At 40.1% G+C, this 17,063-nt stretch overlaps 1 protein-coding gene across 11 annotated transcripts in view; it reads right to left on the bottom strand.

The window, feature by feature from the left end:
• Nucleotides 1-17,063, bottom strand: part of DUSP16 (dual specificity phosphatase 16) — a 71,146-nt gene that overhangs the window by 33,468 nt on the left and 20,615 nt on the right. For 4 of the 11 annotated variants that reach the window (XM_075112055.1, XM_075112036.1, XM_075112071.1 and 1 more), the window contains one exon: nt 86-687. In XM_075112055.1, the coding sequence (XP_074968156.1) occupies nt 86-316 (231 nt within the window). In that variant the 5' untranslated portion in view covers nt 317-687. Of the gene's footprint in view, nt 1-85; nt 688-7,748; nt 7,830-15,014; nt 15,124-17,063 lie in introns of those variants that run through there. The other 7 variants (XM_075112005.1, XM_075112001.1, XM_075112025.1 and 4 more) reach the window with 4 other exon arrangements.

Genomic DNA, 17,063 nt, shown 5'->3' with positions numbered 1-17,063 from the left:
AAATACCTAAGGGAAAATTATTACAAGTTGTTTTCCAGGCACTCTTTTAAACAAACACAAGGAATAACAGGAAAATGACCCCTACCTTATGTTTTGCTGAATGCTGAATGAGCTCTGTAATCAAAACTTTGTCCTGCTGCAGCCTCCGCTTCATAAGCTTGGAGCAGTTGATGTTGATGGCATCCAAGATGTGGGACGTATTGTATTCCACAAAGGGGCGGCTATCAATCAGCAGCAATTTTTCTGTACCACTCTCCAGCAAAGCCACCAACTTCTCAGCGACAATGAGTTGAGTCCTGATCATCTCATCGGCCATGACAACAATAAGGCCTCTTTCACCACCTCCCTCTCTAATTTGCTGCGATGATGTAATGGCTGTGTACTCAAAGGCTTAGCCACACCATTGTACTAGAAGTGTATGAGGTCATGCTGGTAGTGACTGGCAAAAGAAAAGTTAAACCCATTTTCAGAAAGAGCTCTTCAACTGAATGTCTCCTCCTGCTTCCAGTTGATGTGCCGTTACAAAGGGTTCATTCCACAAAGCAGCCCCTCACATCTGATTCATCGGGAGATGACTATGGAGTAGCCATTTCACAATTCAAACAAAAGATGCTTTCTGGCTGCTGCTGCATTACATCATTTCTCTACCTTTGCTCCCACCCATCAGCTTTACACCGGACTAAGAGCCTGTAAGAAGGGGAAGATAAAAAAAAAAAACCAAAACATAAACCAGATGAGGCCATGAAAGTTTGCAGAACAAAATATTCAACTTTGAGGCTAACTGCACACCGTCTATACCATGTAATAAATACACCCCTGAAAGTTCCCCCCTCTGCTGTATATGCCAAACAACTAGAGAGAGCATTTGCCATGACAGTCTCTGAATCTATTCCAATGATCTTGCCTGGACAATTATCTTGTATTTCAGGCAACGTACCCTTGTCTTAATTGCAGACTTTTGTTGCCACTAGCTCTGCCTCTTCACAAGACTTTGTTAGACTATAATTAAGAGATACTGCCCTAAATCATGGTATTCCTTTCAAAAGCAAAACTAATTAGATGCATTTCAGCACTTCACTTAGTAAGAAGACGTGAAAGTAGTTAAGATACATTTTTAAAGTTTAATGCCTTGGAAAGTCTTTCACAAAACAACACTGCAAGTCGGGGAACTGAAACTGCACAAAAGAAAGGACAAAACTTACGTCCATCTCTCTCCTTTAAGAACACGGCGGAAGAGAAATCAGAACAAGATGCTACCTCAGGACACAAGCATTTTATTTGAATTAATCACCAGACATGGAACAGAGGCCTTGTGAATACTCTACTGAGAGGTAAAGCAGTGAGCGCCGGTGTCTGGCCCATCTGGAGCAGGTGGGACGGTAACATGAAGTACATTATACTTCTCACACATGATGAATAATATCCGAAGCAAATCATACCTTTGTAAAATTAGATCCTGACAGCATCCAAACCACATCAGCCGAAGTGGCAGAGCAGTAAAAAGACCTGACATGCTTTACCACCTATTTGTACTGCTGCCTCACAGTTGTCCTCAAGCTTTTCAGAGTCTCCCAAACACACTCTGATGGAACATGTCCCTGTAGGAACGCTCCTCAGAAAGGAACCACCACGGGGCTTCATCCATAACAGATTTAGCTGCACTTTAGTGTATACAGTGCTGCAGCTATAGATCCAACAGAAAACGCAAGTCAACTCGCTTTGCTCCCACAGTTCAAAACTCGGTCTCTTAGTGCAATCACGGATATTTAGAGACAGCCATCTAGGTAAGGCTGCAAGGAATGACTCCGGAGAAACACAAGCCACACAATCAGCTGCCTCAGTAACAAGCTCCAGCAAGAGGAGACGTCTGAGGTGACTTCTTCAACCAAGGTGGTGGAACTCACAGGTTAGAGCCGTATGTGAAAGGACAATCCCAACAGAGTTCCTCACGTCGTCAGTATGGCAGGCTGTTTGGAAATGAGCCATCTGGGCTCATATGGATGCAGGACAAAGCCAGCTCAGCAAGAAACGACATTTCTCCAGTTTGCGCGCCTCACACCATCGCATTCCCTTTTCCTGTTTGGGGAAGCGATTTTGGGTCACAAAACTATGCAACACCTCTTGTACGAAGCAAAGCGTACCTTCGAGCGAGTCTTATGTAAGTTCTGGCCCATGCCACCCAGCCTGTAACCCAAGTAGCCTTTCTACCTCTGCTTTCTGCTGGCTGGGACAAAGCAAAGTAACACAGCTGTCACAAAACTGAAGTGGCCAGATGAAGAAAATAAAAATCCAAGTGACTGACACACCTGAGGCAGCTAAACATTTGTAAACAGAAGCAAGTTATAAGGGTATGTTTTCCTGGATTCTTAATGCACATACAGGTATATTTGGAGATGAAGATTTTATGTATTTTAAAAAAATTTACATCCTCAGTTTAACAGGTTCAGCTGGAAAACATGCATTTTACTTATAAAATAAGTTTACATGCTTCAGATTGAAATGTTTGTTGTGTATCTTCATTGCAAATAAGTCATGAATTCAAACTAATAAAAGTCCTGTTACAGCAACAGATCAGTTGTGTTTAGCAACGGGAAATCCCAGGTCAGCAGATGTTTTACTCATTAAGTATATCATATAAATCTAACTACACAAAACCTTAAATGAATTAAATTCTGAAAAAAATAAAAACTTCACTTTAACAACCCAAAAAAGAAAACTGAAAGAAACTTATTTCATCAGAGTTTTATGTAGCAATACAAGATAAACACCAGGTTTCACATGAACAGCCATTAGGTTGAGAAAATGTGATTTTCTGTTTGCCCTGAATCTACTGCTCTAGAGTCAGTGCCTTTAAGCTTGCCCAGATAAATGGCAGCATATAGCATCGAGACACATCTTGCCCTAAACTACAAAAATTATTGGAGAAATTAGTATACCAAACCTTAATTAAACCTATTAAAAAAAACCCTACCTTTGCAACCGGGTTGGCAGATGTGCTTGCCCTCAAATAGCGGTCATTATATACTGGCCTCAGGCTCTCTCTAGACAGGCTGAAAGGTATCAAAAGACTATGCCATTATACAAGGAGGGGAAAAAAGTGAAACTTGAAAGTTGCGTCCATTTTCTTTCAGAGAGAAAAAAGTATTCTGCATTTTTTTTATCTCTCTTAACATGTCCTGTCATGAATTTTGATTCTCTTTTATTCATATCAAAGGCTGCCAGATACCAAACCCACTGAACAACATGAAAACTTTTCCACCAGCTCTAGTGGGAATTGGCTATACCTCTTCTGCAAGCTAGACAGTTTGTTCGTGAACTAGGCAGCTTGTTTTGATGGGTAGATTGCTGACTTAAAGTCCAAGTAATAACAGGAAAATAAAGCAGCTGAGAAACTACAGAACTCTAAAATGGAGGCTGTTAAAAATACATTATCTTTAATTTGCAACTTTCAGTTTGGTTATATTTCTTATCTTCTAAATGCTTACTGTTTGCTGTCTCAGCCTTCACTCTTGTATGATGAGAGTTTTTTCAGAGAACGCTTAAAAAGAACTCAGACTAGTCATATATAGTGACTAGGTAAAGAGCATGTAAAGAACAAAAGGCAAGTCAAGAATCCTTTTAAATAACACTATTACTTTAACGTATTGCTGTGTGTTAAGCTTCTGAAACCATTCTGCTCATGGCTTGAAAGTTATAACTTTAACAGTAATGTCACCTCAAGTTATTGTGATTGAAATCCTATTTTGACAGGAACAGCTCCATTGGGCAGGGGAGGAACGTTTTTATCAGTCACACGGTTTTGTTTTGTTTTAATTCTGTTTCTGGTACTATTGGACTTTGGGACTTTTCCTTGTGACCTATCTAAACAAGTGAAACTGGCAGACTCCTGCTTTAGGTAAACACTAGAGCTCTCCTCCCCTTCCTGATGCCTGCTCTTACCATCCAGCTACTAGGAGGTGTTGAAATATCTGTTTTATTTCTAATCATAGTTTGTAAAAAGGAAAAATTCAATTTCTTGACTGTTCTCCTTCTGCTGCGCTGCTTGTGACTTAGATGGCAATGGTATGTATTAACACCATAGTGTCTCATAAAATGATGCAATATAATGCTTTGCCCTAAGTAGGCCATTAACGTTGCTGATCTTCAAGCTAGGAAACCATCTTAGTCACAGGATGTTCTACACTGAAATCAGGATTACAGAAAAGTGTGCTGTAATTGAGCTGTAAGAATACTGCATGAAGTCATTCACATACACACTGGTAATACTGCAGGGCTTCTTCCTCCTTGTAGATGGACCGTAACATATGGCACTGCTTGTTACCTCTTCTTTCAAAGAAGAAAATTAAACTTTTAACTCACTGTAAAACTAAAAAGAACTGTTCCACACTTGCCCGGTATCTTTACAGTTTCTCCATATTGTTTAAAGAACCAAAACCCTACTATCTTCCATACAAACAACAGTGGATCTCTAACATGTCTGTGTAATGATGCCACAGAACTACAGGATCCCTCTTCACCTTGGGGATTCTTGTGCCCACCCAAATGGCTCAGAGCAAAGCAGGCAACCGCAGAACTGGAGACGGAACTTAAATTGTGTGTTTTATTTTTCAGTCAAAATAACTCACTTTTTGTATGGACTCCTAATTTCTACTTCTACCACTTCGACTCCAAGCAACTCCCTCACATCACAGCAGGACACTCGTCTGAGTTATCTCAGGCTTTGTCTCATATGATAGCAGCTATTTTTAGAGGCAGATGCAGCAAGAATATATTTTTAAAACCTCTAATAATGATACTCTAATAAGAAAATAACCTTGTACTTTGGTGTCATAAACGCTCAACAATTTTGTTCCCAACATCACTAATGCCTGCTTTGTCAGGTGCCTACAGCAATGCTCCCACATACATTACTGCTGCATAGCAAAATGCCAACAAAATAACTTTACAGCATCTGAACATTAGAAGGTCCTGAAGGGCAGCTTTCGCAGACTCTGCCTGAGATACCTGAGAGAACTGATTTTTAAAACCACATATTTTTCCACTTTCTAGAGGCAAACACATGCACATACGAGAAAAAAACACCATCTTGCCTTACAAATTCCCTTTCATTTTTCTCAGGATGGACACCAGCACAAAAAAGAAACCCAAAAGCTGAATCAACACACAGAGGTAGGAGTTCCTACACAGCAGGATGCATGCCACTGCTGGCACATCAGCTGTTTTCAAAGGAGTATTTGGCTTCAGTGTTACTGAGCTGGGAGCTGCCAGTGGTTCAATAGCCAGTGCTAATACCACCAGCACCAGTCCCTACCACCACACCCACGCGAGATACTCAAACAAGCCTACACAAACTCCTGCATCAGAGAACTCCTCCTGATCTAGGGATCACAGGGTGAACTCCCACCCCTGCGAGATGTGTCCCCACCACCACCTCCAACACCTATGACAGCCACAGCATTCCCCCACAAGCCTCAGAAAGATGGAAATATCAGTTGTTCTGGACAGATGCTTGTAACCTATGCCACTAGAGACTGAGTGACAATCAAGGACAGAGGGGGATGATCTTTGCTTAAGTTGCTCCTCATCAGTAGCAAGAAACACAAAGTGTCTATGGAGCACAAGGGAAAAAAAGATTTGATGAGGAATGGCTGTATTTCTTCTGAATTCAGCAAGCAAGCCAATAAATTCCAGAGACTGACAACTGTGTAGTAAAGTGTAAAGCTACAAGAAGCCTATGTCTTGCCTGCCACTGTGCAGACCACACAGGAGTGAGATTACAAATGCTTGTGATTTAAAAGAAGAACTCTTAACAAAGGCTCAATGTTCCTTAACTGAGCAGAATGAGGGTATCTTCTGGCTTTTCAGATGACTTAAGCAAGTGTCATCTTCTCATAAGCACATAATTTCCTCATGTTGGTTGGGGGTGGAAGAACACAGACTTTCCCCCACCCTCCCCAGCACATTCTACTTCAGTGCAAGAGTGGAGAGAAGCAAGGAAGTACCTCAAATAGAAAGACACAGTTTTTGGTTTTGTTGGTTGGTTTTTTTTTGTTGGTTGATTTGGTTTGTTGTTGTTATTAAATGTCACTTATGTGCCATGCTTATAAATGAGAAGCAGTTTTAAGAATTTCACCCTGCTTTCCTTTGCTCATCTGAATGATCAGAATGGCTGCTCTCTCCTCTACTACTTCCAGCACATCTGTACTTTAGATCTATATATGCAGTCAAAAAAGAATAGTGTTAATCTTCCCTTCCTTGTAGAAACAGCAGCCACATATATTTTAGATTACACACTGTACAATCATGAAAAGGGCAAGTATAATCCATTGGAAAAAAAACCATGACGGAGAATTTTCTGTTCAGTGCTCTATTGCCCTTCATCCTACTTGACTAATTACTTACTCAGTTTTAATTACTAGTTCTAAAGGAAAGTCACCCCATTTCATTGTGCTCACCAATCTGAGAACTGAGGCATGGAGATACAGAGTCAGAAAGGAAATCAGTTTCCCATGAATAAACTGCATAAAACACCTCCAGTTTAGATTTTTAAGCTCACTCTATTTCTACGCCAACTGCTCAGTGATATTTTTACCACCAGCATTCTAAGATAGCTGGGCTAAGCAAGACCAATGGACCTTCCATTTAGATAATGGTAAGATACTGTTTTTATACAAATAGTGGCATTTGAAATAATACGGTCCTTTCTACTACAAAAAAACAAAACCAAACCTCCAAAACAACACATTTTGGTGACCCATTCAACATAGCCCTCAAATATGTGCAACATTCTTGCAAATACTATCCATGCACCATTACTAATTCTGAGCAATGAGCCAGATTATCATCACTTGCATTTACCAAGAAGCCAACCTCTTTGATGTTCACTGTGGAATAATAAACATTTATTACGTGTTATAGCAGGGAAATCTAACTGATAGAATGTGAGCTCATGGGAAGTGTTAGAACATGCTGTTGATATGTTACATCACTCTATTCAACAGATCAGAGACTTCATTTGGGGGACTCCCTTATCCACCAATACAAGCAAGAAGGCTTTTCCATTTCAAAATACTTTTTCATTGTAGTTTCACAGCTTATAGTTCTCTGACACCTAGAAGGAAAGTTTACCTAATCCACTCCAAACAAATCATAGAATGGTTTAGGTTGGAAGGGACCTTTAGAGATCATCTAGTCTAACCCCCCTGCAGTGAGCTGGGACATCTTCAACCAGATCAGGTTGCTCAGAGCCCCATCCAACTGGACCTTGAATGCTTCTAGGGATGGAGCATCTACCACCTATCCGGGCAACCTGTTCCAGTGCTTCACCACCCTCATAGTAATAATTTTTTTCCTTATATCCAGCCTAAATCTACCTCCTTTAGTTTCAAACCGTTACCCCTTGTTCTGTCACAACAGGCCCTGCCAAAGAGGTTGCCCCCATCTTTCCTACAGTCCCCCGTTAAGTACTGGAAGGCCGCAGTAAGGTCTCCCCAGAGCCTTCTCTTCTCTAGGCTGAACCACCTCAACTCTCTCAGCCTTTCTTCATAGGAGAGGTGCTCCAGCCCTCGGATCATTTTTGTGTAACATTTTTAAGTTTCTTACTGCCTGGTACACTAGGCAGCCAGGAGAAGTTTCAATGGATTTTAAGACATTATTCTCCCGTATGATTTCCAAGTCAAAGCAACTGAAAATTCAAGACTACTCTTACATGAATTCATTATTGTTTCATGTCAAAAGCAATTACTCACCTACATTTAAGTGAAAATCTAAACGGGCTTAACAGGACGACACAGGGTGGTCCGTATACAAAGGCCAGCAGTAGGAAATACCTAAACATAGGGAAATAATAATAAAAAAAATCCTTATTACAAGTAAAAAAAAAAAAAAACCAGAAAATGGATTTCACACTTCCAGTGTAGTAATTTACTGTAAAACTCCCCCAAATGCACAAAAACCTAGGTGAGAAGAAGTCTATAAATGCTAGCATTCATTTAAATGGAAAGGGTCTGAAATAGAAAATTACGTTAAACTGATTTTCTAAAGGGAAAAAAAACCGCCACACAGCAAATCTCTCCACCCTCTTAAAAAGAGAAAGAAGTTGAAGATTCTTAAAAAACAGCCACCAAACAAACAAAAACAAAACTCCAATCAACAATAACCTCCCAAACAATTTTACACATCTCCCTGATAGAAAACTGATCTGTAACTAGCATTCATGGGTGATGCATTTGCATAAATTCAAGCAAATTCACAAACCTACTACTACTGTAGTTCAGTATTTATTAATATAGGAGATTGCCATAAGTCACACTGATTATGGCATGGACAAAGACTAAAGAAACAGAGCATCTCGGGTAATTAATCCCACCTCACCACATGCTAAAAAAGCAACACTTGAAACTGGTAACACTGGCATCATCAATCATTACGTATAGTCATACCTGTACAACCTCTGTACAAAGCACCTGCTGTTCCTACATGAAGAAATTAAATTATAACCTTTACACAAGGAAGTAAAAATCAACACATTAGTGTCAATTCCAAACCGTTTCCTGGGCAGCTAAAAAGCAAGATTCAAATCATTGCTACGAAGAGATGACAGCTCCACTTACTCACTGTAACATAACCCATGATAATAAATTATTGCCAAACACTGCCTTATTACGAAACCCAGGAGTGGCTCTGAACCACGTAGTAAATGATATGACAATCATGAAGAGCCACCGCAGCAGAGGGCTGAGCATATTATGACAGTCAATGAACAGATTCAAAACCCACGTCATCTCACGAGGAAAGGAGCTACAAGAATCACCTGTCTTTAGGCAACTGCTCTAAAAACCTTGCAGACAGCAACAGCAGAATATGGGGCTAGAGCCCTTCAGACAGTTAAAGAGTCTGTTACCCAGACCACGTTCTCCTCACTGGGATGGACATCTTGACTGGGACTCAAGCATTTGTCCTTGGGAGGTCCCAGCTGGAGGTCCTCTCACTTGCCCATCTTTAGCACAACGCTGTACATACGTGAGAGCAGCAGGGCAGAGAGGTGGACGAGAAGACCTATTGAAGATTGTGTCAGGTCCATTTCTCCCCTGCCTGTTCTGGCTGGCAAACACCCTTTCAAGCCCCAGGGAGGAAGCTTTGCAGATCTCCCTTCCTCCCTCTGAGTCCAGCAGCAGAAGTCCAGCAGAAGACAATGCAGAATGAAGTGAAAGTTCATCCTACTCATCCCATTTGTCACTATCCCCCTTTTCTAATCCCATCCCCAGAAATTAAAACTAACCTACTGCTTAACACCAATTAAGCTCTGTCTAGATAAAACACCCTATGATTAGAGAACACCCTGTGACAGTCCAAGGAAACAAAGTACTGGGACAAAAGGTATCTCCTTTTTTGTTCCTTAGTGCTTCACAGGCAGTTTCTGAAGTTTCTCTGGAAATTGCCAGGTAGTCTTCACATTCACTAGTACCTACCATCCATGCCTCTACAAAGTCCTTACAAATAAACTAGCTGTCATCTCAGGAAAACTATATACTGTTTTTCCCACTTTAAGGAACAGAAGTAAATCAGGAGTTTGAAGCAGCCCCCAAGAGCCCTCATTTCACTACTGGGCGCAATTAATTCTGCTGAAGAGCAGATAAGAAACAAAGCATATACTTAATTTCAACATAGTTTACTGGAAGGAGGTGTCACATTTTCAGAACAGGATCCACTCATGATTGAAGACTGAGCTGCTGCAAGTTCAGCCATAAGCATTAAGCACATTTGGAAATTCCCTGGCAATGCTGTTAAAGGAACAGACATTTCCTGTAATTTTCAGAAACGTTTTATATCTCCCCTCCTCCTTTTTAGCCTTGGTGGTAAGAAGGGGGAGGGAGAGAGAGGATACCATATTACCATTAAGTGAAATATGAATGAGCCACCCAAGTTTAAAGTGGAAACTTCAGCTATTTGTGCTTAGGAGAAAGTTTAAAAAAGAGTCTTTCATCATTAAGAGGCCAGGATTTTTCTGCTGACTTTAGGAAAAGAAATATACATCCTTTCAATTAGGGTGAATTACAAAAGGATATAAACTTGCCTTTTTACTTACTTCTGGCAAACAAGAAGTCCTCCAGGCCTTATTTAAATACCTTTTTCTATTTTCCAGAATTAGAAATAGAAGCCTTTTTTCTCTCTTGCTCAGGGCCTTCCCTAAACTGCAGCTAAACGAACCCAACCAGTCGGGTCACACAGTGTTCCTCCCACAGCTACAGGGTTGTGGTGCATCAAGCAAGCTGGAACAGTCAAGTGTGACAGCATCCTTCTAAGGACCTCGATACCTACCTCTCCTTTCCTAAAAGTTTAATCCTGTCCTTTCATAAAAATCTAATCTTGTATGAAGTATCTGGCATAAAATTTGTAACATTTACATAAGTTATAAAATTATTTTATCTGTGTAATTGGAGTCTGAAGAGATCCAACCCAAAGCCACAACATATAACGTAAGAATTCACAGTCTGAATTAAAACCTGAGGACAGCTGCCTGTCCTTACAGAACACATCACAAATTCTATTTGGGTCCTGTACAACAAACAGTGAAGATTTGTCATGTAGTTGTAGCAACTGACAACGTCCACGCCTGCCAGCCTCTATCAGCAACTGTATTTTAGAATTTGATTCAAAGATTTTGCACAAAGTGCAAAAAGGGAAAACCTTAAAGGGTTGAACTACTTTATAACTCCTCAAGCTGTTGAAATTCCAGTAGGTCCTTACTCTTTGAAGAACAAGACTGCTTTACAGCAGCCCCTTTCACGACATCAAGGTTTCCATCTACCACACAACCCGCAAATCCCAGATCAACTGACCATGTTCTGCAGCTCTGCCGACCAATGCGAACAGTCACTTTCATATTTTACACGGTCATCTTTTTGCTGAGCAACAGATTAAAAGGAGGAGTAGTAGCGCTAAATAAACATCAAACACAGCAGTTGTAATAGTCCATGCTACTCCTCTAAAAAGCTTTTCATGAAAGAAGATAAGATAGGACCTTCAGAAAACAGTTAGCCTTTAAGTTTAAGGCCTTTTACCTAGTGAGAGACTTTAAGGGGCAGATGTTCAAATAATTTGGGCCTGCAAATAAGGAGCCAAATTTTAAAAAGAAAAAAAAAAAAAAAAGCAACCCTGATCTGCTTTGTGGTCACTATATGATGAAAACAGAAGGCAGATCTGAAGCCTTAGTACAAGAACCAGGACGGATTAAAGGCAGAGGATAATGATGGTAATTTTATTAGGGAAATAAATCAGAATAGCTTCCGGGCAAGGCAGGGGTGAATTTCTTGCAACAGACTTTTTAATGACTCTTCTCTTAAATTAAATCAAATGACTAAAGATCCCAGTGAGTCAATCTCCTTTAAGAACAGAGACGTGTAAACTGCTTCCATGGTATGCTGTGGGTTAAAATGTTCTGGTCCTTCACCCATTTGAGGAAACAACACCAGTTCTCCCGGAAGGCAACATGCACATTCAACCCCTTCACATCAGGGCATGAGAAAGTTTGGAAGGAATTTTTTTTTTTTTTTTTTTTAAACTGTCAACATTAATACTTTGTTTCTTCCTGCTTGTGTCTGAAAATACAGTGCTGCACTGCGCTGTATGCATGTCCTGTCAGCTGTAGAGAAACATCTAGAAGTTTAAAAAAAAACATGCCTAATAAGTGCTAATTAAATATGTTGTCAGACTCATTTAGAAAACCCTCTGCATGCTCAAAACAAAATTAATATTCTAAGTAGTGTATGCTACATAGCGATAAAAGTACACAGAAGCATCTTCAGAAGCGATGCTGGGCCCAATAAAACAACTACATTACATGTACATAAGCTCAGTCCTACTCAGTAACATAGTTAAGTTTAATTGTGTTTCTCCTTAAATGACATTTATATGGCAAAGAAAGAGAATAAATGGTGGAAAACAGTGAAGTCCACAAACACGGTACAGCTCTACTATCTTGAGATGGGGGTAGAGAAGGAAACACAGAGGGGTATATGGTGTACAGCAATGACTCCCAGTTAACATGGTGGAATAATTCCAGTTGTTAGGTGCTCCCAGAAAATAGAGAGTTGCAGTAATCCTAGGTTAAGAGGCCGCCTGTTCTGGGCTGTGCAGAGTAGGAAGGAGTTTAATCTATGACATGGGTGACTGCTGAATTGCAGATGAGGCCCTGACAATAAATTAACAAAGTTCTAGATCCAGATGATTGGGACCTCAATCTCTCACCATGGTGCAAGACTCCTGATAGCTCACACACTGGGAACAGAACATATTTTCATACCTAATTTGTCACAAAGGTAATTCCGATGGCCTGCTTACTACAATTGCTTTCGAATTTTAATTTAATTGACAAGACAGTGCCAACAGGGCCTCAGTTCAGGAACAAAAGCGGAAGTTATGGCATCTCACTGAGTTATGCTCCAGGTAACTTGCCCTGGTACGTCTTTCCCAAAGGATCCCAAGCGTTTCTTTGAATTTGAATCCTGTTACACAAGACCTGCAGCAGTGCCAAAGACACACTTTAGCATGGTAACTAAACAGCTGAAAAGAAGCCATATATATCTTTACAACAGAAGGAGAGAGCAGAGGATGACTTATGTTCCCCAGCTGTGCCTCTTACATCACTATAAACATTACCATTTAAGTAGAGGAAGAAGAGTGACATAACCACAAAATATATTAAACCCCCTTGAGAACAACTGACAAAATGTGACCACTATTAAGTCTTGTTTGTAAGAATGAAAAGGGACCAGGATTTTTTTAATTTTGAAGAGCAAAAGTGTGCAATACTAAACCGAGGGAGTAAATTCTGTTATTATCTGATATGCGCCTTAGTCAAAGACCAGTCAACAAGTCAAAGACAACTAGTCAACAAGAAATATTTTGTAGTATCCTCGCTAGGTGTCTAATAGGATTTTGAAAAGCAAAGAGAAGCAAAATATATTCCCTTAAATTACCTTTGTATTATCCTGTTTGAGGTGTGCTTACATAGATGCACAGCACTGTTCACATCTATAAACAAGATTTTACATTTCTCCAGAATTTGTAGATGTGCTTTGTTTTATACAGTCCTTTAAAAAGCAACCAGAAAGGCATTGGTTGCTGTCAAAGTAATCCCAAGCTGGGAGAGTTCAATATACTTCTGCAATAAATCAAGTAATATATCAACAGAATGGATAAACTTCAGTGCATGTGGAGCCAACTAAAATACTTGGAAAGAAGTATATCATCTGCAAACTGCAAGATCCTTATATTTCTTCAGTATTCAGCAATGGATGAAGCACCAGTTATTTTTCAATGATCACGGATACGTCAATTAATAATACTGATTAGTTTTATAACAACTTACTGACTATACATAAATCCCTGTTGATACCACTGGCAAGAGTTCTGATCATTTTCAGACAGACTTCCAGTCTGCATGCGAGCAGCCCATAGGAATGAGTTAGGTTTTGGTACACAGTCCTGAGGTTTTTACCTCCAGGAAACTGATCCTGAAGGATAAAGGTATACGATGGGTGGTCCTTAATCACTTCCTTTATGTGAAGATTGAGGTCAGAGCAGAAAAAGAGCCAAGGAAGGAAGTGTGCAGCACCCTTCAAACACACACACACCTTCCTGAACAGCTCCTTCGACAGTTTAGAGGGTTAACTTGTAGTTTCAATTAAATAGTCAGAGGTTGGGATAGAAATAAACAGCTTGCACAAGCAACACACTGTGCTATTAAGTTTTTAGAAGTGACTTAAAAATTAGGTCAGTCTAATTTGTGGCTGATACTTTGTTCTTTCACTACTATGAACTCACAATGATGTCAGTCTCATGTTCAAACATGCCACATTTAGCAGTGTACAGGCTTCCTGAGAGACTCTCTCAGCCTTCCTTTGTGCAACAGGCTTCTGCCAGATTCTTAGCTCATACTTCACTGACTCAGGCATGCCACTCCAGTTTCAAGGGAGTTACACTGGCTTCCCGTCAAATACTGCACACTTTGGGTTTTCCTTCCCCACCCCCCTTTTTTATTTTTTTAAACTTTACTGACTAAAAGTTCAAGAACACGTGGCCATATTCAGGTTACCATCTTAGGCCTCATCTCCTTTAGGCAACATCCAGAAGAGAACTGCCCATTAAAAGGTGTGGTAAACAGGTGCTTTGAACTAATTCAGTCTGCCTTTCAATACTCAAAGGGGACTTACAAGAAAGACGGAGAGACACTTTTTACCAAGGCTGTAGTGACAGGACAAGGGGCAACAGTTTTAAACTGAAAGAGCTGAGGTTTATATGGGACATAAGGAAGAAATTTTTTACGATGGGGATAATGGGACACTGGAGCAGGTTGCCCAGAGAAGCTGTGGATGCCCTATCATGGGAAGTGTACAAGGCCAGGTTAGACAGGGCTTTGAGCAACCCGATCTAGTGGAAGATGACCCTGTCCACAGCAGCGGGGTTGGACTAGGTGATCTTTAAAGGTCCCTTCCAACACAAACCATTCTATGACTCGATGGTCCTTCCCCATCCTTATCTGATCTGAAGAAATCCTAAATGTCCCTGTATTCTACACAAATTCAAGTAACTCTCAAGGATGCAAAGCATGCCACTGAATTGGGACTTACTTCAGAAATGCTTCTTATGCACCACCCCAAAAAAACAAAGAACACTCACATACAAAAGCTAACCTGTCTGCATAACTTTTGATGTTCAAGGAGGGTATCTTTCCATTATTATTTCTGACACAAAACTTGCTGTGGGGTTTTTAAGCATGCTAGCAAAGACAAACAGCTTATGAAGCACAAGGATATTGTATGTTTGTCTGGCCACAAAACTTCAAATAAGCCTTGGACCCAACAGTAAGCTTTTACAAACATCTGTCACCAGACCCAAGTAAAGCAGCTGTTTGAACCACCACTGCTGCTTGTTTTGTTTGAACGGCAAAATTAAACTGAAAAGATAAAGGAAAGATTTTAGAAGTAGTAATTATCCCTTCCAATTCTCACCTGTCATGGGAGACTGCCTCTGAGGTGCTACCCTACTTCTCTCCCACTGTTTTTCCTCCTCCATCCTCTCAGATGGGCCCAATCAGCCTTTTGTGTGGCTGGTCTCCTACTTGAAGGCATTAAAAAAAAAAAATCTCAGGTAGGAATAAAGGAAAACCACCTAAAAATACAACAGTAGGTAAAAAAAAACATAAAAACAAAAACACACACAACAGGTGACTTTAAGAACGAGCTTGCAGATGGCCATTTTCAGCAATCCTAATTTTCACCATTTAACTCCTGTTTATGCCTGTCACTAAATATCTATATCTAGTGTGCATTTTCTGTGCATTTAAGATTGCGTGCATCTGAACTGCAGTCAGTCTATGTTTCCCACTGCAGCAGCCATCACAGAAACTCTACCTCACAAACACTCAGCTGGAGCAGAAGCAAAAGATGAAAAAAGGGTCATCATTTATATGCTGCTAAAACATCTCTCTTGGGGCTACACTATGAGATATAATACTAGCCCAGACTCTCCCACTGTCTTGTTCATGACACTGCTTCCCAACACAGTACAGATATTTTTATTTGGTTTTTTGTTTGTTTTAAACTATCATGTCAGCATGTTCAAACCTGTATTATACATCCATGGAACAATGCTATTGCATGAATCCTTAACATGGTTAGAAAAGCATCCCACTCAGTCTCAGAAAGAGACGCATTATCTCATGGTCATTTCCAGCACCACATCAAATTCCAGCTACTGTAGGAAAGAAAACATACAGACGTGATTCACAAGAACTGCATACCCAACAGATCCTCACTATTGCTGCTGTATCTGCAACTGCCCAAGGATACAGGAAAGGCAAGTCTTGCAGGGAGAGGTGACATCTTTTATGAGACCAGTTAATACAGAGTGATAAGGAGAGGGAGGGCACGAACTCCAGAACGCACGAGCCCTTCCTCACACACACAGATGTGAAAGAGAACCAAACCGTGACGCAGAAACAAAAACCAAGACTTCCAAAACATCTCAACATCCACCCCGTCCCTCTTCCCAAACAGGAAGAGAAGTCCAAAGCACATCCCGAAGTATGTCATAAATTACCCAATGAATCACATTCCTCATGGAAACTGGCTGAAGCCACACTGCTGAAAATACATGATACAAGACATAAAGAAACCTAAAAGATACCCTCAAAGAACGAACACTCCCCTCTCCCCAGATCCTTGGAGTTAATAGCAAAGAAATACAATAGCAAGTGTTGACCAAGTTAATAGCAAGTTAATAGCAAGAAAATCCTGGAGTCATCACAGAGTTACTAGATTCATGGTACATTTTTCCCATAAACAAATTTTCTCTGGGTTATCAAGTTGCTTTTTATTAACTCAAACTTGACCGAGATTTATCTTTATATTCCCTGCTTTTGTTTCAAGCTTCAAGTAAGGTCTGTGTTCCTGAAGCCTTGCCTGTCTACCCCAAACTAGTCAGTTTAAAAAGAAAAAAAAAAAAAAATCCCTCTCCTTACAAACTTTTCTTATAGCCTGTCTAAAAAAGAGTTTGTATTTTCTGAAAAAAACACAAACTAAAACAAAAACCACACAGCCAAAAATCCCATACAAAAATGAGTTTCCTCAAAACTGTTTTTCAGGCTACTGAAAAACTTTTACTATTTTCAGCTACTAATAAAAACATACCACATTACTCAAAGTGATAGAACTAGATTTCATTCTACAAAGCTACAAGAAGTAGCTTTTGTAGAAAATTGTTTTTTACTTTAAAACCATTTTTTTTCCTTCAGTTCCAAGTTGACTTAAAGGTATCAGTGACAAAGACAGCAGGTAAGATTAGATGCACTTGCCTTTACAAAGTCATGACAATGATAGATATAGTCGATGTGTTTGTTACCTGGGGTTTTTGTTTGCTTGTTTTTAGCTCTATTTGGATTGCAAAGAAATGCTAGCTAGCTAGTTTGCCACCTAGAATGGTGTGTGCAGTTTAGCTTCTCCATGGAAGCTTCAAGTAGCATGAAAAAACCAACCCTGGTGTCTTGAGGCACAGAGCAC

The sequence above is a fragment of the Phalacrocorax aristotelis genome, chromosome 1 (genome assembly GCF_949628215.1).
Source record: "Phalacrocorax aristotelis chromosome 1, bGulAri2.1, whole genome shotgun sequence".
NCBI classification, from domain to species: domain Eukaryota; kingdom Metazoa; phylum Chordata; class Aves; order Suliformes; family Phalacrocoracidae; genus Phalacrocorax; species Phalacrocorax aristotelis.
This window is presented reverse-complemented; position numbering and strand designations above follow the sequence as displayed.